This window comes from Peromyscus leucopus, chromosome 5, assembly GCF_004664715.2.
Source record: "Peromyscus leucopus breed LL Stock chromosome 5, UCI_PerLeu_2.1, whole genome shotgun sequence".
Lineage (NCBI taxonomy): Eukaryota > Metazoa > Chordata > Mammalia > Rodentia > Cricetidae > Peromyscus > Peromyscus leucopus.
This window is the reverse complement of record NC_051067.1, coordinates 7,731,442-7,750,844: the sequence shown is the minus strand read 5'-3', so window position 1 is coordinate 7,750,844 and position 19,403 is coordinate 7,731,442. Positions and strand designations below refer to the sequence as shown.

The 19,403-nt window shown below is 51.8% G+C and overlaps 1 protein-coding gene across 1 annotated transcript; it reads right to left on the bottom strand.

Moving 5' to 3' along the window:
- Positions 1-1,371: 1,371 nt before the first annotated feature.
- Cxcl14 (C-X-C motif chemokine ligand 14) lies at positions 1,372-8,954 on the bottom strand. The gene is made up of 4 exons (XM_028863373.2): positions 8,659-8,954; positions 8,389-8,494; positions 5,014-5,127; positions 1,372-2,441 (listed from the first exon to the last, which is right to left on the bottom strand). The coding sequence occupies exons 1-4, from the start codon at positions 8,720-8,722 to the stop codon at positions 2,426-2,428; spliced, it is 300 nt and encodes a 99-aa protein (XP_028719206.1). The 5' UTR covers positions 8,723-8,954; the 3' UTR covers positions 1,372-2,425.
- Positions 8,955-19,403: the final 10,449 nt, after the last annotated feature.

Genomic DNA, 19,403 nt, shown 5'->3' with positions numbered 1-19,403 from the left:
AGGGAGTAAACCCTGTAGCCCGTTCTAATGGGAGCCTAGGTGAGCAGGACCCGCCCTTCAGTGGATCAAGTGTGAGAAAGTGTGTGGTGTGTAGAGTGTGTGGAGGGGCCAAGTGAGTCTAGAACCTGGAACATGAGTGACCAGCACCCCATGCTGTCAGCTACCGTGAAGAAGGTCCGCTGGAATGAAGCAGAGCTCTTTCTCTAGGCTGCTTTACACAGGGTCCTCGCTTGGGAGACCCTGTTGGTACTACACCAGGACCAAGCAGGCTTTGGGGCCCCTGGGAGGTGGAGCCTGTCTTCTGCTGTCCCTGCTCTGGGATGTGGCTGTCGATGGGGGCTCCCTACTCTGTCACATCTACTGGGGCTCCCTACTCTGTCACATCTACTGGGGCTCCCCTACTCTGTAACATCTATTGGGGGCTCCCTACTCTGTAACATCTACTGGGGGCTCCCTGCTCTGTGACATCTATTGGGGGTTCCCCTACTCTGTAACATCTATTGGTCTCCGGCTTCGGGTTAGGGTTACTACGCCATTTTCCTCTTTAGTGAGGGAAAGGAAGAGGTGGGGTGGCAGATTCATGGTCCCAGCCCTCAGCAGAAAGTGGCCATCCAGCTATTGGGGAGGGTGACAGTAAGGGCCCTGACACCCTCGGATGCAGTCCTCAGTGTGCTCAGTAGCTCAAGAGAGGCAGCTTGGAGCTACCGAGAGGAAGCCTGGCTGAGACAGAGATGGCCACAGCATCATCCTGTGGTTCACACCAGCAGAAGAGACTTGCTGTGTGTCCTTGCAAATGTGAGCAGAGCCAATGTCAGGAAACCGTCTGTGAAAGCGAAGGGGTGTGGCTCCAGGTTCCTAGTCTAGGGACTTCTCGCCCTGGGCAGCAGGGCTGGAGGACCAATGCAGCTGACTTAGCTACACTCAGTAAGACGCAGCTCACCAGCCCCAGGGCCCTCCCTTCCAGAGCCTCCCCTCCACCACCCACTTCCCAGAGACACCACTGGGTGTGCTCTGCAGTTACAGGTATCTTCCAGAAGCAGAAGCAGACCACACAGCCCCTCCGCAGGGCCTCTCAGACCTGAGGGCCCCAAGGCATCTTGAACAGCTTCTTCTTTGGGACCCCCCAGTCCTGCCAACCTCCACCTGCCTGCTCCCACCAAGCTGCTGGGATACGGGGTGCATTCGCCTCCAGGCCTGGCCGTCTGGCTTCTAGAAACAGCAACAGCCCCACGCCTTCCACAGAGACTGCTGACAGGTATTTGTGCGACACCCATTTTCTCTCCCACACATTGTGCCCATTTATTTAGGACGAGGCAAATGTTTTATTGTTCTCTGGCTTAACTAGAGAGAAAAGAGCCCAGGAGTCTAGAATTTTGGTAACTTCAAATATATTTTATTACTTTCTTTTTCATCTTAGAAAGAACATGAAACCTGCATGCAGCTCGTGGCTCTCAGCATGTACAGAGCAGAGAAACAGCCGTACGGTGCGGTAGGGCACCCTGAGGGTGGTATGTACACAGGAGTGGGTTCAGGATCATCTGAACCCCCAAAGAGGACTGCGCTGTTTGCATCTGCCTAGAGGGGGGTGTGCTTTCTGTTGGGGTGAGGGAAAGAAACAAAGCTTTGAAAGTTTCCCCTTGCCGATAGGATGTGACTCTCCAGCTGTGTGTTGTGCGTTTATTCTTGAATCTTTCCTCCTTAGGTTGTTTTCCACAGTGCTTGAACTTCCCAGGCTTTGGAAGCATCATCTACCAAAGCAGCGAACTTTTCAGAAACCCTCAGGTTGGAAGGAAGACCCAGCTCCCCTAACCATCACTTGCCTGGCTGTGAACTGGGCTGGGGGTGGGGAAGAAGCTTATCCTGGTAACTAGACTGAGTTTCTCGAGGTACAGATGTTGAAGGACCTGCTCCCAGTTGCCCTGCAACAGGGGCCACTGTGGAGTCCCACTGAAACCCTGGCCAGTCGTACGTCCAGGAGAGGCCATGGCAGCTGTGCCGAGGCGCCAGGACCTCTGAGCGGAAGCTTCGCAAGCCTGGTCCAGAGCAATGGCGCAATGAAATGCCTCAACCAAGCTCATTGTTCCTTCCAGACGCTTATAAAGCTCAGATGTGTAGTGACATATGGACAAATACAAAACCCCTTATTTTAAAAAGGAAAGGCTTGAGTTGTCCCACCCCCATCCCCCCTTTCGGCAAAAAGCCACTGGAAATGAAGTCTGGAGTGCAGGAGAGCTGGGTCTCACATCTGGAAGCCTTTCACACACAGCTATAAAATGTAAAAACTGACCCTGGTAAGAAGAGCTTCATAGCAATATATAATTTGTCGTATGCTTGTGAGAAAGAAAGGGCTTTTATTTTAATCTGCGAAGTCCTCTGCTGAAGTCTCTCAACTGGCCTGGAGTTTTTCTTCCCGAGATCAGTCCTCCTATTCTTCGTAGACTCTGGGAAGAAAGGACACGGTTGTCAGTGGCTCAGGACGCGGTGCAGGCCACTTATAGCTGCTGCTTAGTGGCTTCATCTGTGGACCCCTTCCCAGGCCTGGGGCCCGGAGAGGGGAGGTGGCTCTGAGGATGGGATTGAAGCCAACGCAAAAGTTCACACAAGGATGGGTGTGCTCCCCCAAACCCGAAATCCTAGCACTGGGCTGTACTGCCCACTCAGCTCACTGCTCCTTTTTCCTTGATCCTGATTTCCAAGTAAGATCCCCTAATTATGCATTGAAATAAACTGCCTGGGGACTGGAGAGATGGCATCTAAGACCTGTCACTGCTCAGAGGACCCAAGTTCAGCTTCCTGCACCCACATTAGATAGTTTGCAAAAACCTGTAACTCCAGCTCCAGGGCATCCAAGGCCCTCTTCTGGCCATCTCAGGAATTGCACTCACAAGGCATCCAGGCAGCCAGGTAGATAGACACATACATATAAATAATATAGGAATGCAATGAAATGCTCAATATAGCTGACTCATGACAGCCAGAGATTCTGGTCTCTAAGGGGCTCTGAGCTCACTTATTGGTGCCATAGACCAGGGGCCAGGCCCTGCCACGCATCCTTCTCTGTTCTCCACCCTGGGCTATTGAGCATGTATGTTCGCTCTCCTCTGACTTTGAGCAGTTCTTTTATCTCTATCTATATTCACTAAGTCCTTTCTAATCCTTTACCAGGGAAGGGTAGAAAGGGAAAGGGCAGGCATGGCAGTTTCCTATTCTGGGATGCCTCAGTGTCCCAAGAAATGGATGAACCCAGAACTCAGGCCTGTAATCACGTAATCCCGACACTTGGGAGGTAGTGGGATTAGGATTCATGGTTCAAAGTCATCCTTTGCTTTGAGTTTGAATCGATACTAGCCTGGGCTATGTGAGACCTTGTCTTAACAGATATACAAACAAGCAAATAGCGCCTGCACCTCCCCCTCCCCCCCAAAAGGGCCGGACTCTTGATGTAGTAAATTGTCAGGGGCCTAGTAGCAGACAGCTCTCACAGCCTTCATGAGAGCAATTTTAAAAAGTGAAACAGTGAGGTGGGGGTGCAGGACCCCCACAGGGGCCTCCTCTTCAAAGACACGGCCCAGGTGGAGGAAGAAACGCGGTGTGGGGGAAGGTCTGATGTCTCCAGTCATCTGGGCAAGACTTCCCAACCCTCCAGAAGCTAAGCCTCCAGCCATTTTGCTTTTGATGACACAGGCCTGGGAGGTGGGGGGTGGGGGGTGGGGGGTGGAGCAGGCTCTGCTTTCGCCATGTGAACTGCATGCTCTGGCCAGAAAGAGGGCTTCACTCCCATCAGATACATCAGCTCACCTCACCACTTTCTATTTCAGGCAGCTGCAGATGAGGCAGTTTTGGAGGGAACGAGAAAGGATTCAGGTGCAGAAGCTGAACAGGGGTGCCAGCTCCGAGAGAGCTGGTCACAAGGCTGGGCTGGGGGAGCACATGCTAGGAAAGGCAGCACCGGGGACCCGAACACCTCCCAGGGTCCTGGCTTCTTGCCCTGACTCTTCCAGGTGCTGTGAAGGTCACACCCTGTCCCCATCTGGCTCCCCTGTCTTAGGGCAAGGTGCTGGGGTCTTTGGAAGTCACCCAAGTGTGTGTCCTTCCCCAGCTTTGCAGGTAAAGGTATAAGAGAACAAGCCTTGGGTGTGTGAGCAGTGGCCTGCCCCAGGACAGGCTCATTGTCACATGGTACAAAGGAGCTGGGAGGTAGCCTGTCCTTCCATGGCCAGACCTGGAGACCCCAAGATTAGAACTAAGAAGCCCCTCTGATGGAGAAACTGCCCAGCTAGCAGAGGTGTTTGCCCCAAGGCGCTGATCATTTTAGCCGCTGCTCCTTTGGGGAAAGTGGCTCTGATGGGAAGGGGCTGAACTCAAGCAGCTTCCAGAACCTGCCTGAGAAGGTGTCGGGGAAGAACAGGGCACTGGGCACCTTGGTGCTCACCCAGCCATTTTCAGCGTATGTGACTTCCATTAAAAGAACAATGAAGACGGTAGTATGTAAGTTAGGGGCCGGAGGGATGGCTCCACAGTTAAAAGCATCGGTCCTTGCAGAGGACCTGACACCCACATGAAGGCCCACAGCCACCTGTAACTGCAGCATCAGGGGATCTGATGAGGCTGTTTTGGAGTCCTTGGGCATCAGTCATGTAGGGGGCGCATAAACATACATGCAGACTTAATTCCGGTACACACAAGATTAAAAACATGTGAACATGAAAAAAAATGTTCACAAAGGACTAGAATAGGAAAGTTCGAATGAGGCAGATTTTAGTTCACAAAAGGATACACCTGCAGTGCTCACAGCTGTCCAGAGAGCAGCAGCCTCCTTGGTTAGGTGGTGGGTTCCCCATCAGCGGTAGGTGGAAACAGTGTCAGAGTGTCTACTTTTGTGGGTGTCTCACATGAGATGAGGCTAGTAGATGATATGGTGTGTGGGTCCCTTTCTGCCCTGAAAGCCACAGCAATAGCCAAGCCCTTCTGGGTGGGCGGGAGGGGATGGGGAGGCGAGAAGAGATATTGTACCTGCGCTTCTCATTCCAGGCGTTGTACCATTTGATGAAGCGTTTGGTGCTCTGCAGCTTAGGGTGCAGACAGTGCTCCTGGCCCCGGTACCGGGACATGCTCTTGGTGGTGATGCTGAAACAGAGCAGAATGGGCACAGGTTTAAATGTCTTAACAACAGTCTGTAGGACTGGGGGGCTCAGTCCTTCCCTCAAGTCTCAAGTGCTCAACCCCAGGTCAGCCTTCTCATGTTTTGTGTCTCAGCTTCCATGATGGGGTTAGCCTGTATGGAGAGAGTGTTTCACTTTTCCTTTGGGAATTCCTACCCCGTCAGCACCCAGTGATCTGCAATCCCCAGCATAGGCTCCCTTGGGGAGCAATGGCCAGGGGGTTCTTCCAGAGGTCCAGAGGTAGACAGAACCACTGCTAGAAGGTGCGCATGCCAAGTACCACCCTTGGATTTGAGGAACTCTATCAAGGGACCGAGTCATACCCTCACATACCATAGTCTCTGGCCCTTAACCCCAGCACCTGGACCCTCCACGGTTGTCCCTGGGCTGAGCATTTGCTGATCCTGGAGCAAGGGCCTGGTTGGCCTGTTAGTCCAGTTTTATGCTTGAGGGTGAGGTTGCAGTTATCTCATTTGGGGGCAGAAAAATAAGACCTTCCTTCTCTGGGCCTCTCTCAGCCAAAATTCCACCTCCACGGAGGCCTAGCTGTGCAGGGGAGAAGCAGGGCCGGGTACTGAGACAGTCAGCTGAGTCTGAATCCCTGTAAGCTGCTGACTGCTTAACAGATACAGTATAAGGAGCTACTCACAGGGTTATAGAAGGAGCTAAAGGTATAACCTATGCACAGTGCTCAGCCCCTGGTAGGCGTCCAGTGACCACTGTTATTTCTAATTAGTCAGGAAAGACGAGGCAGCCAGGGGGAAGAAATGCTTCATGTGTGAGCTCAGTCCTGGATGGTCTGAGATACCTCTCTCAGCCAGGAAGACCAGGGGTATGGTGGGAGTTACAGGAAACTTCTGGGAGGGGGAGATGTACTATGGTCAAGAACGAGGGTCCACTTGGAACATGTAAAGTGGAGACCCGACTTCCTAAGGGGTCACAGATGGGTAGGGAGGTCAGCTCGTTCCCTACCTGGTCCTCAAGGTGAAGAGTCAGGGCTTATAGGACAAATTCTAGAAGGGGGCAGGGCTGCTGTGAATTCGATCTCCCAATCTAGGGACAGAACACAGACTCTTGCCCGCAGAATGGGGACAGGATACTGCTTCAGGAGCCTGTTCTCCCTCATCCAAGACCAGGGATGGACATTTGATAATGCCAGGTAATTGGATCGCGCTTCACTGGAGACAGGTGGATCCTTGCAGGCTCCAAGCATGGGGCCCTCCCTCTACCCCTCTGCCACCCTGCAGAATTACCTCCTGTATTTCCTCCACACCCACAATGCTGCTGTTGCCCCAGTGGCCAGCTCCAGTAAAAAGCCCTTTCTCCGTAGGCTAGAGTGCAGACTGAGCATCCCACTTTTGAAAGTCAGGGAGGGCACCAAAGAGTTCATCCGGCTCCCCCACCCCTCTACCAGAGCTGCTCAGAATCCTGGGGTTATGCAAATCAGCAGCAGGATACAGAGTCTGGGATTCAAGGGCTAATAACTATCAGAAATTCTGGGTCACAGCAGCTCTGGGGGTGCCAATGGTTTGGACGAGAACTCCATGGACATATGACACAAATTGTTCTTCAAGAACATGGACTTGAGCTGGCAAGATGGCTCAGTAGGTAAGTGCCCCTGCCGCCAAGCCTGGAGCTGAGTTTGGTTCCTGGGACAGACCTGGTGGAAGGGGTGAACCCCCTGCATGTTGCCCTCTGATCCCTGTGCCATGGCCCCAACTCCCTCCCCAGTAACAAATACATATTTTTTAAAAAGGAATCCAGGCTTTTCCTTGTCCTGACTCCACCGACCCACAACCCCAGCTGTGGTCTCTGGGTGACTCAGGGTGAGCTGGAGAACTCTCCTTCAGCTTTTGAGGCTGAAACCCCGTTTTGGCAAAAAGTGCAGTCCCCTGTCTGATCAAAGGGGCAGGAGTCTTGGGGCTGTCAAGGATGGGGTAGAGAGGAAGGCCTAGGAGAGGTGCTGGTCTCATGAGGCCCCTGCAAGTTCTCCCTGCACGATGCCTTCCAGTGGACGGGCTTGGCTGCAGTTTCCCTCTGTACCCAGAGTTCAGTCAAGGAGAGAAGAAGCCCGTCTAGGGCAGAGAACGTCCCTTTGAGTTGCTGTTGCACTATTTTATTCCCGGAGGTCTGAGAGACAGCTCGAAATCTTCTCTAACATTTTTGAACCCCCAAACTAGAGATTCTGAGGCGCTGTGTCGTCTGCCACAGCTCTGCGAACCCTGAGCCAGCCCACACCTAGAAGGGTAGTTTTCCTTTATCTGACCTGCAAGACAAGGGGCGGTGTAAGGAGGTTAATTCGGAAGCTCATGACTCGGGTCAGCTCAGGCCCCGCGGCTTTCTGAATTCCCGAACTTGCCCGGGTGGAGGTTTGAGGTGCCCGGTGGGGGTGTGCCCTTGCTTCACAGACACTGCCTGAAGGCCTCTGGGCCGGCAAGGGCAGCCGGTGGAAGGCACTTGCCCAGACTGAGAATGAAGTGTGTCCTGTTTCTGGGGGAGGGGAAGAGGGGCCAATGGTCCATGGCAAATATTTGGGAGCTGTTTTGCCAAGGGCTGCCTTCCTGGCCAAGAGTGCATTGAGGGGAAACGGCCGCGCTGGCTTCAAGTGGTTAATTGGGAAGGCTGAGGCGCAAGGAAACTCAGTGTTCTCTCTCTGCCCCAGTTTTAAAGACTTTGCCGACATCCCCACCAAGCAGCTGCGGTGGTGGCATGGCACATTAACCCCAGCACAGCACTCTCTGCAACACTGCTCACACTCACGGACCCACCAGGAGCCAGGCTGCCGGAGAAGGAAGAGACAGGGACGTGCTCACAATGAAAGCCCCGGGAGTCCCAACTGTCCACCCCTGTGGCCCAAACCCTGACTGAAAAGCGGCTCGGAAAGGAAAGTTGCGACTAAAGACAAGGGTCTGTTACTTCTCTCTTCAGGAAGAGGAAGGCAGCGCTGGGTGTGTGTCCCGAACGGATCTGGTGTAGATGCTCTAAGTGGGCGACCCAGAACCACTCGTCCACAGTAACACCCCAGCCTGCCCGTTGGAATCCTAACAAGGACAGGCTCAGAGGGACCGGCCAGAGACCCCCTTTCCAGACTGTCAGGCAGTGTCCCGAGGACTTGCCAGACGATTATAAACTGCTCCCCAGGACCTTGGCTAAAGCGGAAAGGCGTATCAGCCCGATCCAGCCCCAGGTTGTGCCCGGCCACGGGACATGCCCCCTCAGAACTCACATAACCATCTTCTCCTCGCAGTGTGGGTACTTTGGCTTCATTTCCAGCTTCTTCACGTCGCTGTAGCGGATCTTGGGCCCCTTCCGGGAACACTTACACTTGGACCCTGCGGGAGAGCACGGCCAGGCTGCTGAGTCGCCAGAGGGGTCTCCAGCTCAGTGACCGCCCAAGGTGCCCGCCCGGGATCCCCGGGGTTCCAGGATACTTAGGTGGTGCTCGGGCTCCCTAGGAGGGGACAGGTCGGCGACAGAGGGCCCTCGCGACACTCACCGTCCACGCGCGAGGCGCACAGCGCCAGGAGCAGCAGGAGCAGCGCGGCCGCCAGGAGCCTCATGCTGGCCGGAGGGGCGCGGTGGGGAGCAGGGACGCGAGAAGGGAGCCGGCCTGTGCGTGCGGCGGCCGGGGGATGCCGCGCGGTTCGGTTCTCTGCTTAGAGCACGCCTCCCTGCTCGGCTCACTCCAGCTGCGCCCGTCGGTGGGAGCTCCTGCCGTCTGTGTGGTGCTGCGCGCTGCGCTGCGCTTGGCGCTGGGTGCTGCGATCTCCCCACAACCTCCCTCCGCCCACCCTGGCCTCTTTTAAATTCGCTCCTGCCCTCTCCGAGAGCGAGCTCATTAATATGCAGAACCACTCGGTGACTCACTGAGATTTCTCAATGTGGTGGGGGGAGGAGATCTCCCAGCCCGCCCTGCCGCCCGCTCCAGACCGATCGCGATCACAGCGGCACACACTCGGAGCCACCCGTGCACACGCACACACTCACATCCGCTACCCTCTCGCTCGCCTTCACGCACTTGCACACCCAGACCTCGGGGCCACTGCCCTGCCTTGGAGAGGCCAGGCGGGTGCACGGCTTGAGGAAGGGTGCTAGTTTTCTGTTTCCTGTGGATACTTCTCAGGCCACACAGGTTTACTATCCTAAGCCACCGAGAGTTCCCAGGTCTGGCTAAGAGCCTAGAGTCTTCCAGCAGGTGCCAAGAGAGAGTGCCAGCAGACCTGGCCTGGGGTGTGGGTCTCTGTTGGGCCAGCAGCTCAAGGCCAGGTGTAGTTAGGGGCTTGTTACAGGTTGTATAAGCTTTTGATCATTGGGTCACTGGGTGCCGCAGTGGGGTGAAGAAGGGAGGGGACTACACACTCCTACAGGGGTCTATGGCTTGGTGTCCATGGGTGGCTGCCCAGGGGCTGTGGAAAACCCGGGGTACTCATCACATACATTATAAGACTCTCTAAAGCCAGGTGGAGCCCAGTAGGCAGCTATGACCATGGTAACTGGATGAAGGCTATCCCACCTCGTGTACATTGCAGTAGACGGTGGATGAAATTCTACCCTGCCCCACTATTCATTAGCATGTGACTTTACATTAAAAGTCTTTTTTTTTTTTCTATCTGTAAAGCTGTAGGTTGTCATAGTGCCCATTAAAGACACCCGTGAGAAGTACATAAGATCACACCAAGCAGTTAGCAGAATGTGCTCGGGCACTGTTACTTCAGGACATTGTTAGGAACATACTTTGTGTTCCACTTTGAGTGGGACAGCTTTCCTTCAATTGGTACTCTTAAATTGTTCATTGGCCAGTACACAAACAGGCATAGGGAGGAAGAGACCTTCCACCCAAGGCTCTACAGCCAGGAAGCAGGTGACTAGGCCAGCAGGCTCTCTGGAGATGTGGCTGCCCCTCGAGGGGGCTGCTCTACTGTCTTCAGGCCCCTTCATTCTGGTGAAGGGCTGCTTTGAGAGACCCAGAGACAAGGTCCGTGTATCTTAGGCTCATGGAGGCCTGGCCTTGGCTCCCAGGCAAGAGCTTGCTCTTGTGTTAGGCTGGCAGCTCCCAGGAGTTCAAGTATCCTTGGGGCTTCTGGGGTGGGAGGCCATAGGGAGCTGACTGGTGAACGTGCTTGAATCCGTTCTCTCTTCCCAGTTGGAGAGTGCTATTGCCTCTAGGGGAAGCTATGCTTGAAAAGCAAGCAGAACCCATCCATGCCCACCATTGTGCTTGTCCTTGAAGCCAGGCTGGCAGCTGGACACTGGGGTCAGCAGAGGGAATGAGAGATGATTTTTGCCATTTATGTTACTTTAAAAAAATTAAAATTTGTTTTTCTTCATGTACAACAGCATGGGTTTATTTCATAAAAATAAGAAAACCTGGCAATCTTATCCGTGCAGAGGTCTATACCAAGATGGAGACAATTTGGGCAAATGATTTTTTAGCACTCAATTCCTCATCTGTGAGATGGGGATAAAAGTACTTTGAGTATGGTGAGAAAGAAGAGTATTGACTCATGTCAAGGGTTTAATGTGGTCCCCAATAGTAATAAGCTCTCAAAAGTTCTGATTTTTTTGGTTTTGGTCATTATTTTGGATAGTAAATACCTGATTGCACAGATATGCCATGATTGATTTAGTTGATCACGCCCGACTGGGCTCTTGGACTCTTTGCCACCATATATGACGATCAGCGGGGCTGCGCAACAAACAGTCTCACCATTGAAGTTGGACAGATGTCTTCCAAAACCAGACCAGTTCTCAGAAACAGAACCACATAGTACACGCCCATTGCAAGACTTAAGTACACAATTACCATACACCTTTAAAAACCCATGCACTTCACTCTTACAAGGGGAATTTCTTAACTACTACACTTTGTCGAAGTATGTGAAGTATTTTTACTACTGAAAACTTAGTGCTACTTACTATATTGCTCAATAATAGATTGAGGTCTGACAGCTCTGAAGATTATAGGCCCTGAGCCCATTTTTCTATTTTTATTACACATAATTATTTGTGTATGTGTGTGAAGACACAGATGTGCCACGGCCCACATATGGAGGTCAGTAGACAACCTGTGGAAATCAGTTCTCTCCTATCTTGTGGGCTCCAGGGATTGAACTTGGGATAGGAGACTTGGCAATAAATGCTTGCCTGCCGAGCCAACCCACCAACACAGCGCTGAGATTTATAGACCCTGAAAATGTGGGGCAAAGTTTCTCAGTTTCCTGGGCTAGACTAGAGGTCCGATGTGCCAGCTTTTTGCCTCCTGGTGTATACCTCACTCTATGTATGCCCATCTTTGGTTTGCAAAATGCATGCACTGTATCCTTTCTGTGTGGGCTCTCTTGGCGGCAGGGCATAGAAAAAGGGGGTATCCCTTCTTCCACTGACTATGTATGCGACATTGCCCAGCTGGGAAAGGGAGGAAGCTTGACTCCCAAGTTGCCTCAGGGTGTGAACTTCCTACTGGGTTAAAGCTGGAGCTTTGAGTAGGGTGTGGAGACAGGATTAGGCGGGCACAAAGACGGAAGTCCTTTGTCCAATAAGGCTGCCTGCCCTCAGGGCAACACCTATGCCTGTCACTTAGAGGACGGCCTGATGCGTGTGTGCGTAAGCATGACACCGGCCTGCTGGTTCTACAGGAGGGTAGACACAGGAGTGAGGACATGGAGAGAGAGCAGAAGAAACAGGACTCAGTGAGGGAGTGGATCAGTCAGGGTTCTCTACAGGAACACAAATGATAGGCTGCATCTCTATGTATTAAACAGGGATTTGTTAGAGAGGTTCACAGACTGTGGTCCAGCTAGTCCAGCAATGGCTGTCTCCCATGGGAAGTCCAAGAGTCCAGTAGGTGTTCAGTCCATGAGGCTGGAGGTCTCAGCTGGTCTTCAGTATACATCAGAATCCCAAAGAAGGATTCACTAATACCAGTGAAGGAATGCCTCAGCAGCAGGGTATATGAACTTGCCAGTGAGAATGAGGCAGAAAGCAAAAGCTGCTTTCTTCCATGTCCTTAATATAGGCTGCTCTGAGAGGGTGTGGCCCAGACTTAGGGAGGGGCTTCTGATCTCAAAGGATCTGGCTTTAAGGCGGGTTTTCCTACTTCAAATGATTCCCGTTAACTAAAATCTTCCTCACAGGTGTGCCCAGTGACTTGGATTTTTCACTTAATTCCAGATGTAGTCAAGTTGCCATCCCAGCGAGGAAACTCCCCTGGGAATTTGCGCATCTTTTTCTTTTTACACTCACTGAGCACCTGCTGTGGGTCCGGCTCTATGCACATACGGGGACTCACATGAGCAAGCACATGCACCTGTTCCCAGAGGAGGGTTGATGGTGCCATCACAAGTGTGGGATAAGTGTGAAAATTCCTCAGAGGTAGATACCATGAAGAAGCTGGTGCTGTGTGGTGTGATCCTGGGCAGAGGTAAGGATGGTTTTCGGGATGAAGTGACTATTGGGCTGGCTATGAAGGCTCATAGGTGGCCGATAGGGTGGCCTGATCCGGAGCCTCGGGTGAATGCCCCACAGTGCCCGCCCCCGGTGGCCAGCGCTTGCCATCCCTTCCACTGGCCATGCTTGTGACCCTGCCTTGACGTCTCTCTCTGGCATGCAATGGTCCCAGCTGGGGAATCTTTGCTCGCCAACCCTCTTGCCCACAGTGCTTGCTCTTCCCAGTACCTCCCATCTTCCGTGCCCACGTCCACGCTTCAGACCCAAGCACTGGGCAACCAGCAGCAGCTGCTCCCAATGCCGAGATCACTTCAGGCACATCACGTACTACCACGGCACACTGTTACTTTCGTGTTCGTTGGGGGTGTGCTGTGGGGAGTCCCTAAGTCATCTCCATCCTCAGCATCCTCAGGTGAACGCTATCTGCAGCCTGGCCTCTGAGGTGGTTTGGATGAAAACGTCCCCCATAGACTCAGCTGTTGGAGTCCTTAGTCCTCAGTTGGTGGTGCTGCGGTGGATCTCTGCCACCTCACACTCTTACCCCTCTAGAGCGGTCAGCCAAGTAAACCCTGCCTTTTATAAACTGTCTTGGTCATGGTGTCTTATCACAGTAGAAAACCACTACAGCCTTGTTCTGTATCCATTGGGTAAATAGGAGCATGCTTTAGGCAGTAGCTTAGGGCCGTTGAGAACATTGCTGAACCTAGGCTGTGCAGAGCATGAGACTATGTGTAAGAGTGTGTGTATATGCATGCATTGGAAGGGGCAAACGGGTGTTTGTGCCTGGCCAAGGTCTGGGGAAAGCCAGTTCTCTCTCCAGCATTGTTTCAAATGGGGTTGGGAGGAGGAATGAGGTGTTTCCTGGAGGTCACGGCTCTCCACCCAGGTATCACCACTCCATCTGGGAGGCGGGGCTTGGTCACAGCTACCTTCCAGCCCCAGGAACTAGAAGACAAGGAGATTCTCTCCCTTTTTACCCCAAGCTGTCTCCATGACTCTTCTCAGAAGGAGGGTCCCTCTACTCTGTTGGGACAGGAATCCTAGAATCAAGCTCCAAGAGGGGTGTAAGCCTCATCCACCCTTATTGAACATACAGGGAAACTGAGGCCTAGGAAGGGAGTAGGCTTTCATACAGGTCAAAAAGGACATTAGTGTTAGCCAGGATCCTGTTTCTGTGTCCTCTCCCTAGATGTTTAGTGGACAACAGGATGCCATGCTCCAGCCACATGCACGTGTTGCCCTTGGCCACTCATGACCCTTGACACGGTGGGTCTGATGAATACTTGCTTCTACCGGGTTCCACCGACGCAGTGTGATGGTGGGTACCTGTGTTGGTTGGAATTTTTGTCAAGTTGACACAGCTGGAGTCATCTGGGAAGAGGGAACCTCAACTGAGGAATTGCCTCCCTCAGATTGGCCTGTAGGTGAGTCTGTGAGGCGTTTTCTTGATTAACGATGGATGTGGGAGGGTCTAGCCCACTGTGGGCAGAGCCACCCCTGGGCTGGTGGTCCTGAGTTGAATAAGAAAGCAGGCTGAGCAAGCCATGAGGAGTAAGTCAGTAAGAAGCACCCTCCATGGCCTCTGCTTCAGTTCCAGCCTTGAGTTCCTGCCCTGACTTTCCTTCATGATGGGCTGTGATCCAGATGTGTAACCCAACCAAGCCTTCTTCTCCCCAACAAGTAGCTTTTGGCCAGTGTTTAATCACACCAATAGAGATTAAACTAATACAGTACCTTCCACCCTGAAGTGCCTCCTTTGCCTGCTGGCCTGTGTGTCTCTTTCTGAGTGCGACTCCAGCCTGTGGAATGTCAGGAGGGGTGCACCTCCTTTACGGGGTTCCTCTAGTCACAGGCCTTTGGTACTGGTTCCCTTCCTAGGGTCTTGCTCTGAAATGGAGGGGACAAAGGGCTGAGGTCCCCAAGGACAGATCCTGGCTTGTTCTTTCTACTGGGAATATTTAGATTTTCTGAAGAACTTCTACCTGGAGGGAATGGTTCTCCGGACAGCCAGGTGGCTTTGGCAGCAGAGGGGTTATTACATTCAGACAAGTAACAGGGCAACTCTGAAGGATATGCCCAAACATGACAGAAGATGCTGGAAGCAAATATGACTTGTCAGCAAATATCATTTATTTTGTTATTATTTACCAGACATTCTACTATCTTAATACAGAAAAAAAAAATGCTTTCAGCGAAGGCCTTAACATATAAATGAACAAAGGATAATTTCAGGAGAAACAATTATCAAACAATTCACAAATGCCGGTGTCTTTATTAGTGGCCAACAAAAAACCCAGTAATGGTGTGGTGTTGTGGCACTTACACCTGCATCCTATGCAGGAAGGAACCACTTGGCTTAAAGAGCAATGTTTGAAGGGAGCATCCTGCTGGGACCATCAATGGGCACGCGGTTTGGGGCAGTGATATTTATGTTACAGCTTGACGTGAGTGAGCTCGCCTCATTCACTTGAGAAAACTCTATTTAAAAATCTGTGACGAAGTGGGTGTGGTGGCGCACACCTTTAATCCCAGCACTTGGGAGGCAGAGGCAGGCGGATCTCTGTGAGTTTGAAACCGGTCTGGTCTACATATCTCTCTAGAGATAGAGAGACCCTGTCTCAAAAAAAAAAAAAAAATCTGTACCGGAGAGACATGTCCTTGGAAGACTTCCTTGTGTCTGCACGCACAGCCCTAGGAGAGATCAAGTAGCTAATGAGAGCTGAATAATAACAACGCGGGTCTCAAGATCCTGATTCAGTGACTGTGGAAGGCTGCATGGTCACACCTGCAGGGAAAGTCAGCTGAGTGTTACTATTGACAAGGTCATCAAGTGGCAAGGGGGAGGGTGGCAGAGAAAGGACACGGAAGTCTTCCTCTGAGAGGCAGAAGGTTGGGTGTCCTAGGATTTATGAGAATGATCTTATCATAGAAACCCAGGAGCCCTGTACTCAGACCACTTAGCCACTCGTGGGCACCCGTGAGAGGCATGTGAGGCTCTGTGGCAGATGCTGCAGGAGAGGGGAGTCCCTGGTGGACCATGCCATGTTCGAGGCTCGGGCCCTGTCTTCGGAATTATGCCCACTTTGCGCAGCCCACTCCATGTGGCTAGACCTGCCTCCGTGTGTCTTGCCCTGCTTCGGGCTTCTCTTGGCGGATGTACTTCCTGGAGACACAGCACGAAGGCCCTGCCAAGCCCTCTCCTAATAACCAGGTGTCTGGTAATGGACCTCACGGGTCTGCACTGCCACCCTGCCTCTAACCACACCACGTGTTCTTTGCCTTTTTTTGAAAGCTGCTTCCCAACCTAAAGCCTTCGAATGCCTGTGTGCAGGGCAGGCTCTTCTAGCCCTTGGCTGCTTATTCCTGTTACCCTCCAGAATCTTCCCCTCCATGGATTGAACATCTAATGGCACAGGTTGCGCTGTGGCTTTCTTGTTTACTCCAGGACCTGGCACGTAGTAGGTGTCTGTTTACCACTCTAGTTGGCAGCATGCACCTGGCAGAACAAGGCCTAAAAAGGAGGCGGACTGAAGTCTCCTGCAATAGCCAGCTTTATTCAGAGCATCAGACAGTTTATACTCCGAGGGTTAAGAAGAGTCACCTAAGCGTACAATCACAAGGACTGGACACTCGTGACGAAAACATGTTTTTCCATGGAGACATATAAACAAATAGCAACAGCCAGCTGTAATGAATAATCTGAAGCGAACTCACGCCACCTGGGAGGGGCGTGAAAGCACATTCCAGGAACAGCCCATGTTGTGGAGGAACAGAGGTTACAAGACTCTTGTCTTGTTTACTTGGAATTTTCTCACAGGCTCTCGGAAACTTCCTCACACAGCTTCGGTCAAGGACCGTGTGACAGGTGCCCGGTGGACAATGGGAGCGTTTTTTTTTTTTTTCACCTTTCCCTTTTTTGCCTTCTGGAGAACTCTGGAGCCAAGCTTCCTGGTTTAGAATCCTTTTCAACAGCCCTGTGCCTTTATCGCTAGGTGGTCAAGAAAAGGAAAACGATAGCAATAAATAAATAATAAAGCTGTGATGAGGACAAAGGAGCCGACACAGGACATGCATGTGTTGCCTTGTCATGTGGTACATGATGCACAGATGTGGTGTCACAGCGTTCAACCCCCTCAGCTCCAGCCTGGCCTGGGAGTTCGCTTGGCTGTGCTCTTTTCCTTTACATTAAATGCTTGGGGTAGCACTTACGTGTCACTGATTGTTCTGAGGGATAGACAAATGTTAACTTATTTAATTCTTAGAACATCCGCATGATGTGGCTAGCCTCATTTAGAGAAAGGGAAACTGAGGCACAGGTCCCAGGGCTGAGATTCAGATCTGAGCAGCCTGGCTCTGGAGTCCTGCTCTGTACAGCAAAGTGCTATTTCCCAGAAGGAGGGGGGTACTTCTCACTATCCTGCCCTCTTCTCCAGGTCCTGATGCTGTTCCATGCTTAGGGCTTTTCCCGCCAGGGCACTTCAGAGCTCCCATCCACTTTAGCTGCCAGAGTCAGGGGGAAAGAAGGCAGGATGCCCATGTGCTACTTGAGACCTTATGTTCGAAATTAGCCATTGCTTATGAGAAATTTGAATTGAACTGAGTGTCCTGTATTTTAACTGGCACCCCTGTATCCCATACCAGAGGGTGGTAATGTGGCTTGGGCCACCCATCTTTTAAGAGGATTCTTAAATCTCTGGGGTGTGGCTGGGCAGAGGTGGGAGAGGAAGGACAGGCATGCTATGAACTCCCTTGCAGGCTCTGTTGGCATTCCTGATGCAGTGGAGCAGGGGAGGCAGGCTGAATGGGCTGCAAGAGACATGTTAGAGTTGGTAACAGCCTTGCCGTGCTGGCGGGGGGTGGGGGTGGGGGTGGGGGATGGGAGGGTGGAAGGGTACTCCTGGAAAACACGGGAACGCTGTGAGTGCTGAGTGCGAGTCATGGGGACAGTGTGAGGCTGGCTATGGAGAGTCACCCCTGTTGGTGTGGTCTGCTGCAAAGCTCCCTCTTCAGCCCTGACTGACATCAGGGACCCAACAGAGAATTCCAGGCACAGGGCTGGGTTCTCCTCACAAGCTCTGTAGGAAGAACTCTGGCTGTTGTGTGAGGGAAATCTGGCAGAAGGGGGTTGGGAGGCAGGAGAAATCTTGCTGACAGCTTAACAGTTGGTCTCCTTTTCTTGGAATTCTTGGCCCTTTCTTGAAAAATATAATGCAGACATGGAAAATTATTAAGAGCGAAGCCTTTGTGACGTTGGCGCTCTTTGGTTAAAGATCTTCTGCCTGGAATGTCTACCATTAGAGCCAGGAGCCTAGAGGAGAGGGAATGACTGGGGGGGGGGGGGAGGGTGCTTTGACTAATTTGCATTGAAATCAGCATTTGGCCCTCAGGTGGGAGGAGAGGGTCAAAGGTGTTACCTGCCAGGTAAATGTTAGCTTTGACTACCCTCAGATGAAGAAAACTTCTCAGGCTGCTGAGAGATGTTGCAATTTTGTGTCTAGCCGACTACTCACTGCTTCTGACAAGACCAGGTTCTTAACAGTGAGCAATTTAAGGCCATAAAAGAAATGTCATAAACAGCTCCTGGGAGCCAAGAGCACAGCCCAGATTTTAAGCACATAATGGAATCATATCAAAAGCAAGAGGGGCGGCAAGAATCATAAATCCTCGAAGTGCAAAATCTGTCCATTGTGACATTTGTGCTGAAGGGAAACCAGATGTGGATGCTGGGAGCCGGGGCAAGAGGGAGAGATGCTGAGCAAGAGCCCCTCTGCAAAGGTAGGAACCTCTACTTCCAGTCGGCTCAGGCCGTGGTCTGCATGCCTCAGCCGGAAGCTCAGGGTCAGAGGGGAAAGGCAGAAGCTTTTACATGTGTTGGACTAACAAGCATCTCACAAGATTCTGTGATTTCGTCTTTGAAGGCACAACACTTGGCATAACTCTTGAAAACGTGTTTAGAGACTAACTGTGTTTATTCCAAACAGGAATGAAAAGCAGTGGAGGCATGTAGAAATCTATGGGCAAGAAACATGCTTGACTAGGCTGCCATCTTCTTCTGGCATAGGGGATGGACTGTGTTTGGTTGCAGGGCTGCAAGCCAGCCAGCAGCTCTACCAGGGAGGGGGATCCCAGACCAGCAGCCTGGAACAATATTGTGGGTTCTAGTTAAAGGTTCAGGAAAGTATTCCTGGGCCGGCAGTAGTGACTGGCTTTTAAGGACAGGTGTTACCTCCATGGGTAGAGGAGGGTAAGTGAGTAGCCTGCAGGGCAGAACAGTGGAGGCAGGAACTACAAGTTAGATGTGGGTTGTGACCAGGGAGATATTGCTTGATGAGCAAGAACTGGTGGACAGCAAGGGGGTCTTGGCCAGAGTCTTGCGTGTTGGTCCAGGAGCATGTACTTAATTGTACTAGAAAATTGGGCTTAGTGTTTATTACGTAAACCAACAAACAGGAAATAAACAAGCTAAAATTAGCCAAAAACAAAACAGTGTAACAAAACCCCAAACCAAGTCAGTCCCACCATTCTGAAATCAGTGCGGCAACATGGAAGAAGGGGCACCATGGAAGCTTCTGTCGCTCCAGGACTCAGCCCAAGCTGTCCCTGCATGAAGGGGCTTTTGGTAATTACAATATGACATCATAGCCCCCTCTACCCATCTTTCTCTCCTATGTATCATTTCACAAGATCTCTTACTGTATTTAATTCCTATTTTAAATGCCCAGAGAGGCTTAACAGGACCCTGGGGTAAGATGAAGCTTTATGAACTATATATGAACCTCAGCTTAGCAGTCTTAA

Coding starts and splice junctions, on each gene's coding strand:
- Cxcl14 (XM_028863373.2), bottom strand. CDS start 8,722: ATGAGGCTCCTGGCGGCCGCGCTGCTCCTGCTGCTCCTGGCGCTGTGC. Junction 8,495..8,658: donor GTGCGCCTCGCGCGTGGACG/GTGAGTGTCGCG, acceptor GCTCTCCCGCAG/GGTCCAAGTGTAAGTGTTCC. Junction 5,128..8,388: donor TGCGAGGAGAAGATGGTTAT/GTGAGTTCTGAG, acceptor GCTCTGTTTCAG/CATCACCACCAAGAGCATGT.